The following is a 17,667-nucleotide window of genomic DNA, read 5'->3' on the forward strand; positions in this document are numbered from 1 at the left end:
CCTGCAGATAGTTTGTCAGCATCTTCTTTGTAAGAAATACGAAGTACTCATTACGTATTCTAGCCTTGTCTTGGTGGTCTTGGGATACCAATTATTTAAAATGTGAAGTTGCTAAAACAAAGTCTGCAGGCTGCAATTCTGGTGAGATCCATCTCAGGGTTCTTAATTTGTGTTCTGGTGGTTACGATTATCACGTGCCTAATGTCTGCCAGTAGTGCAGGGTGGGATATTGACATAGAAAGGTGGCTTTTTAGGAGTCCAGGCTGTTTTTCTCACTGACATTGTCCGAAGTGACTCCATTGTGCTAACATTAAGGCTGATGACCTTGCAAACTTTCAGTATGAATGATTTGGAGATGCCAGTGTTGGACTGGGCTGTACAAAGTTAAAAATCACACAACACCAGGTTGGACTATAACCTGGTGTTGTGTGATTTTTAACTTGAAGTATGAAGATATTTTGAAATTTAAGTGGGTAGCAAAAAGCCTTACCAGGCTAACTGGAAAAACCAGTTTTTCACCAACAATCCTAGCTGTTCACAATGCAAATGGAAATACAAAAGAATAAAGGAAATGTTCACTTTTCAGAACCTAAACCTATTTTGTTTCTTTTCAGGCTGATGAAGACCCAGTCATGGGATTTCACCAGATATTTCTACTGAAAAATATCAACGATTCTTGGATCTGCACCAATGATGTCTTCAGGCTAGCACTGCATAACTATGGCTGAGACTTCTGCCTCAAGCAGATCCCTACATCCACTCTTTTAATCTGCTATTAATCACAATAACTAGATTCCAAATATCATACACAAGTGTGTACACAAAGTAAAATCTGCAACCTGTGTAGTATTGAATCAGTTTGCTTGAATTTAGCTATTTGTGCATGATGTTTGGAATGATGTTACTTTAGCTGACATGGGCAAGACAGTACTCCAGTGTGTGTTGTACCAGCATGCCTTAGAAGATAAGTCATCTTACACTTTTTTTTCTGATGTGTACTGGTAAGTTGCTATAGCAATCCAAAGAATTGAAATAAATAAGAGCAACTGACTGTCTAACTTTTTGATCTGTTCATAACTTTTGTTGACTCATGATACAATAAACCATGTACTTTTCTTAAGATGGAAATTGTTTCATTTGGTTTCCTGGCAGGTTTAAAGGTGTTTATTTTATGAAGAATGCATCTGACCATATAAACCAGTTGAAGGATAAGATTGCTGTTGAGACTTTGTGCTGGTGCAAAGATTTAGTCACTTGTCTTATCGAAGGACAGTCATAAGTCAACTTGGACATAACTATTTGGGCTCTGTCTTCCATATGATCTGACTTTGTTTCAGTTTCATGGAAGAATATGTTCTGTCTCCTGCTTAATAAGTTGAGACTTTTTTTTAAAAAATGACCGATGTTTCATAGCTATGAAATACAGTATTCAACATTGTGTAAATGTTGAATTAATTTAAAACTACAAGTTTACTTATCTGTATTTGAACTGGAAAGTCATATTGCTTAAACTTTGAAAATTTGAAGGGTACAGTAAATTCAGCCAATACTTGGAACAGTGTGTTGCACCTGTAGACACCTTTTTGCATTATGTTTTAATTCTCTGTTTCTCCATGATTCTAACCAAGCGATTTCCATCAGCTTGAAGAGTGAAGTGCTTTTCAATGGCTGCTACTGACAGTGCTGCCCTGTGGTCAGTTGCCAATTGAGTTAGAAGTGGATAAAGAATCAGTTTTTGGCCCCTGGTAATGTTCACAATTGTGAATTCTAATGCAATGTTTCCCTAACATTTAAGTTTATGACCACAGGTTGTGCTGTCTCTGTTCAAATATGGCTTTATCTATTTTGTTTATGACGGAAGTAAGTCCAAGTAACCTGTCACAGTTTAAAAGAAAATTGAGTCCATTCATTCATATTAGACTATACAACTTGGTACCAGAGCTGTAGATTATAATGCAAAAAAGTCACGCAATAAGCATTTGTAAACAAAAGAAGTTAGCATTTATCTTAAGAATTATGTGAATGTTACTGGTACGGTTGTCTTTAAGAATGGATTTTTTTATCCTAATATAATTAGTATGCATAAGTTTGGTATGTAGATTTTGGATTTTCCTTTCCATGAATAGCATTGTATGCTGAAAGTACAGTCTCATGATTACCTAGACACTCTGGCATCTCACCTAAGTTACATTGTCAGCAGCCCAACCCTTTACTACACCCATTTACATTCTGGAAAATGTTAATTTTTAAAAACAGTAATTGAATAGGGATAAGGAATAGGATTTTCCATTCTCAGTCATACCATGATTTGACTCCAATTTGTTTAGGTCTGTATGTTTCAACATGAAGGCTTTTCTTAATATAATATTTGTAGAAGGAATTTTGACACTGGATTCATTTACATAATGGATTGTGTGAAATACGTTTGTGAGAGGTCACTTGTACAGGTATGCATCCAAATAACTTCCAAAATTTTAGATTGTGATATGAGCTTGTAATTTGTGAAAACGTTCCTTTTGAAAACAGGAATGTAGATTTGTTTTGAAGTCATCAACATTTTTCTGTGAACTTGAAGGATTAATTCCTAATAAATTCAAAGCATTTTGATGACACTATTCCTCTTAAGTTCAGTTATTTAGTACTGGAAACATAAAGTAGCAGTTTTAATTGATAACTGTTAGCACATGATTAGAGAGCTAAATCTTGACATAGTGGCCTAGTGAAAATGGCAGATTGTTCCCACAGCTTGAAAACTCTTGCGCAATTTGGTAATGCTGGCAGACATAACTGGAAAGTATTAAGCCTCTGGTTTGTTATAGCAAGAAGTGAGCATTTGACGGATTCCAGCAATGGTGCAACGTAGATTAGAAAATGCAGTTACATGAATCAAATATGTAACACAAAACAATGTGCTGAGTTAGAATTTTTTAATTTGAATCTGATATTACAATGAAGTATGTAGGGGACTGTCCAAAGTATGATTCTAATTTTAGATATCAAGAAGTACCTACTACTTTGTGGACAATAACTTAATGTCATTAGTTCCCATAAGAAGTTGTTTGGTTTTCCCACTTGCATGTAAAATTTCTAAAATATACGAATAAAGCCAGTTAATTCTAATTTGATAGCTTCCTAGTTCTTTGATGTTTTATTCCAATTGAAGATCATAGCTATCATCGTTGAAAACTCAACTCCGTGCCTTTCCCTTGGTTGAATCAATTTGGATATTTGTTTGCGATAATGAATGTGTGAACTGAAATTACCTTGTTGAGTACTGTGAGGAGAGTTTATTGGGGAGCAGAACAAATGTGTCTAAGTCAATTCAGAATTTTGTATCAGTGTTGCGGAAGCTGACTTTTTTAAAGACATACATGAAGTGTGTAATTGTGTCATAACTTAGCAAGGAACAGTTTCTCTTGCAATGTTATTCAGTAGCTCTCTTTACATTTTGTTACTATACTATTCTTAAATGGTCAAACCATGGTACATTGCACATCTTAGACTGTAAGACATAGGCGTGCAAGCAAGGCTGTTCGGCCCATCGAGCCCATTCCGCCATTTAATCATGGCTGATGGGCATTCCAATTCCACTTAACAGCACTCTCCCCGTAGCCCTTAATTCCTTGCAAGGTCGAGAATTTATCAATCTCTGCCTTGAAGACACCCAATATCCTGGCCTCCACTGCGCTCCGTGGCAATGAATTCCACAATGTTCATTGATGCATTACATTATCTATAAGTATTCACGGTAGTAACGTGGCTAATTCCCTGGATAGTATGATGTCTGATGTAAATATTAAGGAATACTAGCACATTGTAAAAAAAAAAATTAAGTCTTCTAAATCCAGTAATCATCTCCATTACTCAAAAATATTTGATGTAATCATGTTTTTCTCCTGTTAAGATACTCAAAAGAGAATGGTTGTATTTATTTTACATTAATTTGGCTGTTTCAAACCTGTCTTGGTTTCAATGAGAAGGTCATTGTTCTTTTTAACAATGATCAGAACTAAAATTGTAATGTTATTGGTTGGTGGTAAGTTTATTTTCACCAATTTCAAGTTAACAGTATCAGTTTTTTATAATGAGGCCTTGCATTTGACAATTTGACTGACAATTTACCCTCAATTAAGGTTGGCAGATTTGAATAACCCGGTTAAGGATTTTGAGCATGGCTGCAGTGTAGTGCAGGACCACCTATTTTTTTTAATATTGGTTGACGCTGATTATTGATTGCTTAACCATTGGTGCTACTATATCAGTATTTGTAACATAGCCTATGAAGTTTGAGATGAGATGTAAACTCCACTATATTTGTGATCATGAGTAATATTAGGGTCAAGAACTTCACTAACTTTCTGTGTATAAGACTTCATTGAAACATGCTGATTTCTACTTTGGCTATGAAATATTTTCAGTGTCAGTGTGGTTGTGGAATATTTTCAGCCAGTTTGGAGAAAGAAAGGTTTTACATAGATTTTCATTTGATATACTCTTTCATGTAATCTTAGTTACCTTTCTGATCTTACTCATTGTTGTACTTAAGCAAATTTACAAAAAAATACTTGAGGGTGTGCCCTTTATAGTATAACTCTTACTTCAACAGGTTTTTGGCAACGTTACTGCAGTCAGGCGTAACCTGACAGTTTAAGTGCAAATGTTTAAAATCAGTCGCTGATCAAAATGATAATTGGAAGATACATTATTGGAATTGTAACTATGTTGTAAATTTTAAAGAACTGCAACACATGAAGCTTGGCATTTATTTACATTAAAATGTATATCTTGAAGTTGCATAAAAGTAATGAGAAAACCATCTGAAAAAATGTCAAAAGTGGATGTATGCAAAATAATGGATAGTTGGGTGAATTAGTTGATATTGCCTTTCATATAGATGTGACTCAAAGCTGCAGAATTCTTGACAACTGCAAAGCACCATGTGCAGCTTACACCTATTGTATCAAAGGACTTATGTTCAGAAATTATTTAAACATGTTACTTTGTGCCATACTAAGGATATTTTGTTTTGCCTTAGATATTTTACTGTTTGAAAAAAAAATCTGATTTAAATTTTTTTGCAATAACCATTTAATCTTTATTATTTTGCTATCTGGTGTAGGTTGACAGGAATACAGCTTTCAAGCTCCCTCTAGTCCAGACATAACTAAGAATCTTGGGCTGTCTGATATTCCTGTTGTGATTCTTTCTATATGCAGAATCTAACTTCTCATGACCTGTTTTAGGAAAGTGAAAGCTCTTCTTTCAATAATGACTGGTACTCGTTGATAAAATTGCAGTGTAAAAATCCTTGTTTTGTTGGTTTCTAAAATAAACTTTATCAAACAGCTTTCCCATTGTACTTAATGTTATTGCTTCAGCCAAAAAGGTATTTCAGTCATAGGTGGTTTAAGATTAGAGTATTGGTGTGTTGAATATTCACAGCACTTAATCGATTTCTAATTAAATAGTTTGTATTTTAAGGATATTTTCTGTCTCTTTGCTTTTCATTTTGTAAAATCTGTTATTTTCACAGTCAATTAAGTGACTGTAAAACTAGTGATGAAAATATGCCATGACTTCATTTTAATAATAGCATTTATTGTATGTTTTTGGTTTGACCTGAAATCTTGAATTTGAAGGAATAATGACGAGAAATTCAAGATTAAACCTAAAGCATATTATGTCTTGTATTCTCTTCAAATGTACAATGTTTGTGATAGTGGAAATATTGTTTAGGTGTCCCGTCACCCAGGGTATTTTCCCCGTGGTTGTATAGCTTACTGAAATGTATTCTTCACCCATTCACAGGGATAATAACTCCTCCAAAATCCAATTGAGCACCCACAGAAAAGGAGAGCATTTCCAAAGCAAGCAAATTCATTACTTTTCCAAATATGCACCATCAAAATTGTGGTAATACTTTGCAAAAATGATGTATGACAGAAAGCAAATAAGACTGAATAAAACCAGATGGTTCTACTTGATTTAACGTGAATGGGAATTAGGCCCCCCCTCTCCATTTCTAGCAGGTATAATGTGTGTGTATTGAGCACCAACCACAACCTCCTGTCTTTGGAAGCAAGAGTAAAGAAAGTATTCCTTTCCTTGTAGAGAGCCCACTCAACATCCTAATTGTTGGACAAGGCGCTTGTTCTGAAATGGGGAAATACTGAATCATTCAATAGTAACTAAGTTGCATAAATTCTATGATCATTCTATTTAGTGTTTGTCTGTCAGGGTGTTGTACAAATTGAAAGATAATTGTAATCTTATGTTGGTACTATAATTACAAGCTGGAGTGTATTACAAAGCAGAAAGTTGTTGAAGGGTCCACTATTGCCTGCAACAGCTTGCTGTGATCTTGTGCCTTGATCGTACACTAAGATGAGTTGGGACTTGACAGAACTGAAGTAAAGATCCTGCTCTGACACTTAAAGGAATCTACATGTAGGTAGAACAATGGAGTAGATCTGAAGTTTTGCTAATTGGTAGACTTGCACAACCCCCTTGGATGTATGAATGTAGATCTTTCAGCAAAGAATGAATGAATAAATGGGTCAAGTTGACTTGAAAGAAGCTAGAATCTAAGGTACCATGATACAAATCTTACACCTCTTTCATGTAAAGTTTTTGTGGGAGCTTGATCTTGTTTGGATAATCCAAATTTGGGATAATTGATCGGATAACCAAAGTTCTGTAAATAATATGCCCCTATCTTCTGGGTAGAACAGTGACTTGGATCATTCTTTCAATCCTTGCTCGACAGACTTGGAGAACTCAGATCTTTATTGCCCTGTAGTCACGTGCACTGTCTGCTGATTGCAGCATGATGCCTATTGTGAATGAAGCCCTTAGAAATGAGATTTCCAATAAAATACTACATGAGAACTGAAGCATCTTGGTATCTTGTCCAATCACAAGCTGTCTTTTCATGGAATATACAGCATAAAATCAAGCCATTCAGCCCAAATGCACATTTTTAATGCTTTTTATGTGCAGATTGTTTATTTCAATCTACAGTGCCTTAAAATATTCAAACAATCCCGCAGTTGTGTTTATCTCAAAGGGCACAACTTGTGATAAGTCTTCCTTATGCCTTCATGACTGCATGGCAGTACATGTATCCATTAGAACAATTCTGGTTATTATAGTTTTGAGTGTTCCCTCATTCTGCTTTGCTTGCTTTATGCATTCATAGCTTGATTTTAAAGAGCTCTATCGCCTCCAATGGCAACAATGACTGCACTTCAAAATTACATGATTTCGAGATGTCCATTGGTACTAGTATGATGGCATGTCTTTCATTTGTTTAAATGTCTATTATCATGCTTGTAAATATATTTTACTGCTTCACTGCTCTCTTTCTGATATGAAGACCAGAACTGCGAGGAACATTTTGTGGACTGAACCAGGATCCTGGACATAATTTTTGGGGTTGGTTAGCTCAGTTGGCGATAGTGCTACCAACAGCATGGGATCTGTTTCCACGTTAGCTGAGATAACTATGAAGAGCTCTCAACCTTCTTGCTTGAGGTGTGATGATCTTTGAGTTAAACCATCACCAATTGCCTCTGGTGAGAGGGCAGTCCTCTGGTCTAGTAACTTTACCTTTTATGTTACTTAACTCGGATTCATTTATCTTGGGTCAGAAAAGCACTTAAATTCTATGTTTTTAGTGTTTTTTTTTACTTATTCTCCGATCCCTTTTGCTGTTTAGTTGTATCAGTTTCTTATTTTCTAAACTGGATATTATCTGCAACCTCACTTATTATCTAACTGCGCAGTTGTTCTTTTTCCTTGCTCTAAACTTCAAATCACTTTGACCCCTTGACATAGTAGGTACTCTTAACCTGGCATAGTATCTGGTCCTGTACACCTCCCCCACCCCTGCATAGTTTAAGAAAGTTTATTATTATCATCTTTGAAGCATGTTGATTCAACTTTAAATACTACATCCATTTATTATTAGGTTGTTAACCTTCCGAGCCAATAAAACTATGCAAGCAATCTCTCTTTACACCAAACCACATTCCCATTTAATATCCAATTTTTCATTCAGTATTAGTGAGTTTTGAGAAGATTTGTAGCTCAGGTTGAGGTTCTGGATGTAAGCTTGCGCACTGAACTGGAAGATTTATTTTCAGGCGCTCCATCACCATGCTAGGTAATATCAGTAAGGCTCCGGTGAAGCTGCCTTACAATCTCATTTGGAACAGCAGTATAAGCAGTTATGTTTCAAACTATGTCTCTTAATCTGAGATCAAGTGGAACTTGTTCTGCTCAGTGTGAACCTGCTATAATCTGGAGCAACTGGCTAATGTGGCTAGATGTAATTATACTCCGATTTAATGCTGATATCGTGAAAGAGTGAGAAAAGGAATCCTAGGTAAAGAGACAAAAACAGTTACTGTTGTGAACAGCTGGCAAAGTGGCTATTTTCTGTTTGCCATTGGGTGTGTGCTTATTCTCTGGTTGAAGGGGTGAGGCCTGGAGAAATCTAAAAACACAAGATTTGGCTGGTATAGCCAGGAAAAGTTGCTGGAGTGGATCATGCTGCTGAAAGCTAGTTTGAGGGAAACTCAGAAAACGAACTGATGTTGAATGTTACAATTTGGCAAAATTTAAATGTGAGCCCGTTGGAATTTGGGGTTAACTTTATTTTGGTTCCTTTTAATTTGTGGAAAGAACAATGTAACATAGAAAAGTGAAATGGGATTTTCAGTCAAGTTGGGTTCAGGGGTATTGTGGATATTAGTTGCTTATTAAGTAATAGGAAAGATTAGGCCGTTTACTCCCTTGAACCTGCCCTGTCACTAAATATGACCATGGCTAGTCAAAAGCTTCATTGCCTTTTAAAATATTTAGTAATGGTTAGTCAATGTTGATTTCCAGTTTGTTGTACTAAATGCCTTTAAGATGTGAAATCTTACTGTGTGATCATTGTCACTCATTAAAAAGCCACTTTAAATCTCTTTACTTTGAATTATTTTCTCACATTCTCTTATGTCAGTTTACTTGATTCTCTTTCTAGGTTGCTCTTAATAATATAATGCACCATATCACTTTGGCAGAAAGAATACAAATACGGAGTATAACTTAAGCTATGCAGAATTCCAAGGTGAAAAAGTTCTTGTGCACGAGTCTTAATGTTGTTATGCAGATAAAGCAAGTAATTCAGGTTCAAAACAGTGACATATTGCAGGAGAAACTCAACAGGTCTAGCAACAGTTGTAGAGAGAAAGAAGAGATAAGTTTTGAGTTCACTGACCCTCCAGAACTTCAGTAATTTAGATTAATGGAATGCTGTCCTTTACTTTGAGAGGGATTATATTAAAGATCTTGCTCCAGCTTATTTCTCCTAATGTGTATATTCTCTTAAAAATATCTGATTACATTTACATACAAAATACATGCATAAAGGTACCAAAAAAGGGGGAAATTCCTAAATCACAAAAATATTATCCATTATTTGATCTTGTTGCAAACATTTTTTATTGCTGCTTCTGGTCCAACATATTTCTGTTTTGTCCAGTATATCTTGATTTTTGTTCTTTACCCAGGGTCTACAACAGACCTGGGCATTTTATGGCCCGCGAGCCATATCTGGCCCTTTGGTCGTTCCTGTCTGGCCTGCATGAGGTCAATCTTAAATTAGATCATAAGTGAAAAAGTATTTACGCCTTGCACACAGTACAACTGTGGTGCTTTTGTTTTGAAAAGGATGCTTTTTTAATTTAAGTATGGATGCACATGCGCGTGTATGCGCAAACAGCTAAAAGTGATGCTTGCTGGCTAGCCCTCAAAATGTCAGCTCACATCAAGACAAGTTATGTCATATCCCACAAAATTGCCAGAAACAGTAAACAGTTTGCTGATGGAGAGTTTATTAAGGAGTGCTTGTTGGACTCTACAGAACTAATATGCCAGGAGAAAAAGGAGGCATTTGAGAATGTGCCCCTCTTCCGATGCACTGTAACGAGAAGGATTGGGGACATTGCGAGAAATCTGGAGCTTCAGCTGCAGCACAGAGTGGTCAACTTTGACTTTTTTTCCTTGGCTTTGAATGAGAGCTGCGACATACATGACACAGCCCAGCTACTCGCCTTCGTATGTGGGATAACTATGGACTTTAAAATCACAGAGCTGGCAGCCATGCAGTGAATGAAAGGAACAACAACTGATAATGATTTGTTCACGGAGGTAAATGCATGTTTGGACACGTTAGGAGTAAAATGGGACCAGCTGGCGGATGTGACAACAGAGGGTTCTCCAAATCTACAGGAAAAGTGTTGGACTCTTAGAGAATGCACGATAAAGTGACAATTTGACCCTGAACAGAGATTGGTATTTTTGCATTGTATTATACATCAGGATGTGTAAGTCAGTGTTAAAAGTTAACCATGTGATTGATGTAACTAAAATAGTTAACTTCAGGGCAAGAGCTTTTGAACCACAGGCAGTTTGTTGCACTTTTGGAGGAAAATGAACATCGTGACATAGGCTACCCCACAGCTATCAGGTGGCTCAGCCTGGGCAAAATGCTGAAAAGTGTATGGGACCTGAGAGAAGAGATTCAAGATTTCTGTGTGAAGAAAGGGAATGGCATTCCACAGCTTTCAGATGCAGACTGTTGATGTGATTGCACTTATGAATAAACTAAATGTGAAACTGCAGTGCAATGGCCTTTTTGTGCATGAAATGTACAACTTGGTGAAGACTTTTATGAGAAAGTTGTAGCTTCTCTCAAGCCAAATGGAGGACAACATTCTCACCCACTTGCCAACACTGAAGGAAGCCGCATCTTCAGCTGATCACCTCCACAGGTACTCATCCATGTTAGAAGCACTGCATGGTGAATTTTCAAGGTGATTTTAAGACTTTAAAACAGTTGAGAATGAAATGCACATGATTTTTTTTCCCCATTTACATGCAATGTGGAGAATGCACCTAGTGATATTCAGCTTGAACTCATTGACCTGCAGTCTGACACTTCTGGCAGAGTACTTTAAATCAGTCTCACTGCTTGATTTTTACTCTTCCCTCAAAGAGGAGAACTTTCCACACATGAGGCATGCTCAGAAGATTCTAGTCTTTGGATCTACCTATATATGCGAACAGACATTCTCAGTGACTAAGTTCAACAAATCTAAATACAGATCATCTATCACTGATCACCTCTCAGCTGTCCTTCGCATATCCACCTCAGACATTCAACCAGATTTCAGTGCACTTGTTCAGGCCCAAAACAGACTGGATTTTTCTCACTAAACGAGTAAAATGAACTGAAAAAACATCACAAGCACATATTGCTTTTTGTATAGAGTTGTGTGTAATACTGAACAATAATGAAACAACTTTTCATTAATGGTTTGTGAGATTAACATTTTAAAAAAAAAAGTGAAATTATTGTTTTTACTGTTTTATTTCTTCTGTATTTGACATACTTCACAATTTCATATCTTTATTGTAACAGAATATCCTTATTAGATTAGATTTTGCCCACCCCGGTCTACAGTTCAAACAATTACCATTTTGAGTGTGATTTTGTTTGTGCCTTTTGTTATCTCTTGGAAGTAGTTCTCTGGCGGAATGACTTATTCAAAACTATCATTTCATCGTGCACACCAATTGTCATTGGTGAGCTAAGTATTCAAATTCCTGAGCAGAAGGATTATCTACAAAATGTATTTGAGTAGAAATAACATTTCGAATAGAAATAACTTCCCATATGGGTTAACATTTAATCAATATCACAACATTAAGAACTGAAAAGTGAGGTATTTCAATAGTGCATTAAAGTATCAGTGGCAATATTGCTTGGACAGACGCATCGTAAATTTATTGTGTCAACATCATGTAATAAAAAGGTGAGATTCATATATATCACTTATTTTCCAGTTTGGAATTTGAACAATGGCATGTGGATTTTCATCTGTGTAACAGGGTTTTTATTTTCAGTATTTCTGGAGCCTTTTTTTTTAAAAATATAGTATGATGGAGAGACTTCCTACATGAGAATTTTTGTATTAGGAGGGTCTTAAGAGTAGACAAAGTAAATGTTGAGCATTAGCTTGCTTGCAACTAGATGGGTCAGATTGCCTAAAGAAACAAAAAAAAAGGCCATACTTGGAAAGCTTTTGGATTCAATTTGCAAGAGTCTTTGTTGAAGTTGGATGTACGAAATGATTTCTCAGAGAAAGGAATTAGTTCGGAAAAGTTAACAAAGATTACTTCTCTGTAAGAGTTTTAGTTTGAAAGTGCAAGAACAGATATATTTAATTTTAACCCTGAGGGGTTATTTGGAGTTGAAAGTCTAAGTTCAGTTGTGTGAATACTAGAGAAAGAAATTACCTGACTATCAAAACTGCAGTTGAAAGAAGCAAATTACCAACCATAGGGGTGAAGTTTTTTCAAAAAAGTGAACTTTCTGATGTTTGAATACTCTTTAGGTATGTTTTTGGGATAGATAATTTTTTTGTTTTTCAGAATCTTTCAAATTTTAATGGCTAGCTTTATTCTATTTACCTTTCCTTTTGCATTATGACCTTCAGTTTTACTGTTAAGATTGGATCTGCAGCATTGTGCAATTGCATTCAGTGAAAGACCTCCTTTTTAATCAACAAAAAAAACTATTAAACCAGATTTCAATCTGTGATCTTCCTTTTCCAGCGAATTGCATCAGCTGCAGTCACAACAGTAACACGTTATGGCTTTACAATTTTGAAAGATAATCTTTTTACTCAATTTATCTAATCACTTACAGTTCAACAGACCTTAGATCTTAGTATTACTCCTTAATTTTCCTAAATTTAATTTTAGCTGCTGTATTTGTTCTGGATGCACTTTTTAAAAATCAACTTATTCACATATCAAGATTTACCATCATAAATGTTTGCATCTTGCCACTGATAAAGGATTTGTTCCACGAAACCTCGACAATTAAAGTTGGCTAGCATGATTTGAAGCTGAATCTTTTTAAAGAAAGGTATATGGATGTCAATACAAGATCAGGCGATGACCCCAGAACAGGCAAACAGGACTTTAGACAGGCAGCAACTACCAGAGCATCAGATGAAGGGAGGACCCTGAAACAGCAGCACTTTGAGGAACAAACAAGTAGAAGACCCCAAGACAGGCAGTCAGTGAGACCCAGGTCATTTGCTCAGGGCTGTAAAGAAACTTGTAGTGGAAAAGGGAAGATGCATGTAAGTATTAACAACAAAGTGCTGCTCTTGTCAGCATGAGGAGCTAGACACCAAATTGAGAAAGAGAACCTCACAGATAATAATATCACTAAAGAAATGAATGCATTTGATCAAATGCCACATTGAAGGTTGTTGTGGAAAACAAGCTCATGGTGTAAGAGACAGCATATTGTCATGAATAGAAGATTGGCTGGCTCACAGGAAATGAAGGCATGAATTGGTCTTTTTCGGATTGACAAGATGTAACAATTGGTGTGCCACAAGTCCGGTACTGGCATCCCAACTAGTCACAGCTCATATAAATAAGCTGCAGAAAGTAGGGTTGCCAATTTTGCTGATGACATATCGGAAAATAAGTTGTGGAGAGGACATAGTGAGGCCACAAAAAGTTAGATTGGTTAGGTGAGTCAGCAAACATTGACAAATAGTGGAGTATGGGAAGTTGTATAATTGTCCATTTTGACGAGGGATTAAAAAAAGACTAAATTGAGCAATTAGAGATCGCGGAATGTCCTCAAGCATGAATTTTAAAAGGGTAATATGCAGGTACAACAAGTAATCATGAAAGCGAACAGAATGTTGTTGATTATGAGGGGAATTGAATACAAAAGTATGAAGATTATGCTGAAGTTATATATGGCTCACCCAAAGCCATGGGTGAAGTCATGACTGCTGCTTTCTACTGTCATCTGGAATTAAAGATTTGTTTACTTACAATTTCTGTCCTGCTCCATCTCTGGCTCTCCCTTTTCCTTGATGCCTGTCCCCTGTTATGGGGATAGGCCGTCTGCTAATATTTATTGCAGGCTCACTAGCTCCCACAGTTAGCTCAACTGCACTTGCTCACATCCAACTTTGTGAGATGTTTGCATTCTATTCTTCCAGTTTCTCAGTCTCCATCACTCTGTGGTGATGCCATCTTCTACCTTGGTGTTTCCAACGTGACCTGTGTTTTCCTCAACTGAGGATTGTACACCATTTAGCAGGGTGCCTCTGTCTGACCCAGCTCCCACACTTGTCTCCACTCCTCCTCAGAACCATGGCAGGATTCCCCTTGACCTCACTTTTCATTCCTCTAATCTTGCCATTGAAAGGATCATCCTCTGCTATTTCTGTCACATCCAGGAGAATGCCACTAACAAACACATGGCCCCCTCTCTTCTAGTGTCACATTCTACAGGAGTCATTCCCTCCCCGAAACAGTGTCTGTCTTAATCATTCCTAACAAATCCTCACTTTCCCCCAAGGTGCCTTTCCATGCAATCACAGATCCTGCCCATTCACTAACTCCCTTGTCACTGTCCATGGCCTCATTAAAAAAAACCTACAGCTGAAGCAATGTTTTACTTTCAATCTAATATACTGCATTTGCTGCTTGCTGTTACATTGCAATCTCTGACACATTGATGAGACCAGACACAGACTGGGTGACTGCTTTGCAGAATACCTTTTGAGACCTTAATTTGCGCCCATTTTACAGGCCTATTCCTCTTTCACCACAATTAGCAACCTATTTTTGCCCTGAGCCTCCACACCATCTGTTTCCCTTACTCCTTTGCCTTTGTCAAAACACCATTTGAGGAAAAATCACATTGGATTTGAACCGGTACCACCACCTACAGATGCTGCCAGACTGGAGTTTCTGTAGCATTTTCTGTATTTGATTCAATCAAGTTGAACCTTTTTTGGGCTGTTTCCAATGCTAGTATATCCATTTTTAGATAAGGTGACCAAAATTTCACAGTATTCTCAATACCTGACATTTAGGAAGGACAGGGCAGTTGGAAAAAATGGAGCAGTGGCTCTGTTAATTTAATATTGGTAGAATAAAGGAGTGGCTTTGTTTCTGGAAACCAGGATGAAGACTTATTTGGGTAGAGATGAGAAACGATAATGGCAAAAAGTCACTTGTACAAATGATCTGCAGACCCTGAACAGTAATGGAATATGAAGGAAGAAATAATGGGAGCATGTCAGCAGAGTACAATAATCATGAGAAATTTTAACGAACATAGAGTGGAAAAATTACTTGGGCAAAGGTAGTCTGGAAAGGAATTTGTACAATGTTTTTGGGATAGTTTCTTAGAACTGCATGTTCTGGGGACAAGGAGAACAAGCTATACTAGATCTGGTAATGTGGCACTAGATAGGATCAAAGAATGGAGTTCCTCTGGATTTGGAGGTTAGTTAATGTAACTCATAATTTTTGGGAAAAGGTGGGGAGAAAACAAGGAAATATCCATCAGTTAAGAGTGTGGTGCTGGAAAAGCACAGCAGGTCAGGCAGCATCTGAGGAGCAGGAGAATCGACATTTCGGGCTAAAGCCCTTCAGGAATGAGGCTGGAAGCCTTGCTCGTGGAGAGAGAAATTGGAGGGGGGTGGAGCTGGTGGGAAGGTAGCAGAGAGTGCAGTAGGTAGGCAGAGGTTGGGGGTAATGGTGATAGGTCAGAGGGGAGGGTGGAGTGGATAGTGGGAAGGAAGATGAACGGGTAGGACAGGTCATGGGAGTGGTGCTGAGCTGGAAGATTGGAACTGGGATAAAGTGGTGGAAGGGGAAATGAGGAAACTGGTGAAATCCACGTTGATGCCATGGGGTTGGAGGGTCCCAAAGTGGAAGATGAGGCGTTCTTCCTCCAGGCATCAGGTGGTAAGGGAGTGGCGACGGAGGAGGCGCAGGGCCTGCATGTCCTCGCGGGGGGGGCGGGAGAATTGAAGTGTTCGGTCACGGTGGGGTTGGTTGGTGCGGGTGTCCTGGAGATGTTCTCTGAAATGCTCTGCAAGTAGGCATCCTGCCTCCCCAATATAGAGGAGACTGTATTGGGAGCAACGGCTACACTAAATGATGTGTGGAAGTGCAGGTGAAATTTTGATGAATGTGGAAGGCTCCTTTGGGGCTTTGGATGGAGGTGAGGGGGTAAATGTGCATGCAGGAATTGCTAAGTAGGCCAGTCGGGGCACACAGGGTCAAAGCAGAGAACACAGTAGGACTGATGAACTAAACTGCATTTATATAAATGCAAGAAGCCTAACAGGGAAGGCAGATGAACTCAGGGCACGGTTAGGAACACTTGACTGGGATATATTACAGAGACATGGCTCAGGGATGGACAAGACTGACAGCTTAATATTCTAACATATAGATGTTACTGGAAGGATAAAAGGGGGGGTGGGGGGAGCGGCTGGGCAAGAGAAGAATGGGAGTGGTGTTTTAGTTTAGGGTGGAACTGAGAAATAAAAGGATGACCACCTTAGTGGGATTGTACTTTAGACCTCCCCCCCAGTAGTCAGTGGGAAATTGAGAAATAAATTTGTAAGTAGATCTGATATCTAAGAATAATAAGGTTGTAATGGTAGGGGGTTCTAACTTTCCAAACTAGGACTGCTAGAGTGTTAAGGGCTTGGATAGAGAGGAATTTAAGTGTGTATAAGAAAGTTTTCTGATTCAGTATGTGGATGGACCTACTGGAGGTGCAAAACTTGACATCCTCAGGGAAAATAAGGCATGGCATGTGACAGAGGTGTGTGTGGGGGAACACTTTGAGGCCAACCACCATAATTCTATTAGTTTTCAAACAGTGATGGGAAAGGATAAACAGGATCTAAAAGTTGAAGTTCTAAATTGGAGGAAGGTGAATTTTGACAGTGTTAGGCAAGAACTTTTGAATTGGGGGTGGATGTTTGCAGGTAAAGGGACACATGGAAAATGGAAAGCCTTCAAAAATGACATAACGAGTGTCCAGAAAGAGTCTGTTCCTGTTAGAGTGAAGGGCAAGGCTTATAGGTGTTGGGAATGCTAGATAACTAGAGAAATTGAGGTTTGGTCAAAATAAGAAGGAAGCATATGTCAGGTATGGACAGCAGAAATAGTGATTCATTTGAAGAATATAAAGGCAGTAGGAGTGTACTCTAGGGGAATCAGGAGGGCAAAAAGGGGACATGAGATAGCTTTGCCAAATAGGGTTAAGGAAAATCCAAATGGATTCTACAAATACACTCAGGACACAATGGCAACTAGGGAGAGGATAGATTAGATTAGATTACATTACAGTGTGGAAACAGACCCTTCGGCCCAACAAGTCCACACCGACCCGCCGAAGCACAACCCACCCATACCCCTACATTTACCCCTTACCTAACACTATGAGCAATTTAGCATAGCCAATTCACCTGACCTGCACATCTTTGGACTGTGGGTGGAAACTCACGCAGACACTGGGAGAACGTGCAAACTCCACACAGTCAGACCTTTAAAGATCAAATAAGGCCACCTATGTGTGTAACCATTGGAGATGGGGGAAAATACTCAATGAGTATTTTGCATTAGTGTTGACAGCAGAGAAGGACATGGAAAGTAGAGAATGTGAGGAAATAAATAGCAACCTCTTGAAAAATGACCATATTACAGAGGTGGTGATGCTGGATGTCTTCAAAAGTGGACCTGATCAGGTGTATCTTAAAACAC

General features: G+C 37.9%; 1 protein-coding gene across 8 annotated transcripts in view; it reads left to right on the top strand.

The window, feature by feature from the left end:
- The window catches only part of LOC122558466 (nuclear transport factor 2), a 52,371-nt gene extending 47,024 nt beyond the window's left edge, over positions 1–5,347 (top strand). For all 8 annotated transcript variants that reach the window (XM_043707090.2, XM_087995944.1, XM_087995949.1 and 5 more), the window contains one exon: positions 615–5,347. In XM_043707090.2, coding sequence (XP_043563025.1) covers positions 615–728 — 114 coding nt within the window. In that variant the 3' untranslated portion in view covers positions 729–5,347. The remainder of the gene's footprint in view (positions 1–614) is intronic.
- The last annotated feature ends 12,320 nt before the right edge of the window (positions 5,348–17,667 follow it).

The sequence above is a fragment of the Chiloscyllium plagiosum genome, unplaced genomic scaffold (genome assembly GCF_037043375.1).
Source record: "Chiloscyllium plagiosum isolate Xiang-an unplaced genomic scaffold, Cpla_swu_hap1 HiC_scaffold_17, whole genome shotgun sequence".
Lineage (NCBI taxonomy): Eukaryota > Metazoa > Chordata > Chondrichthyes > Orectolobiformes > Hemiscylliidae > Chiloscyllium > Chiloscyllium plagiosum.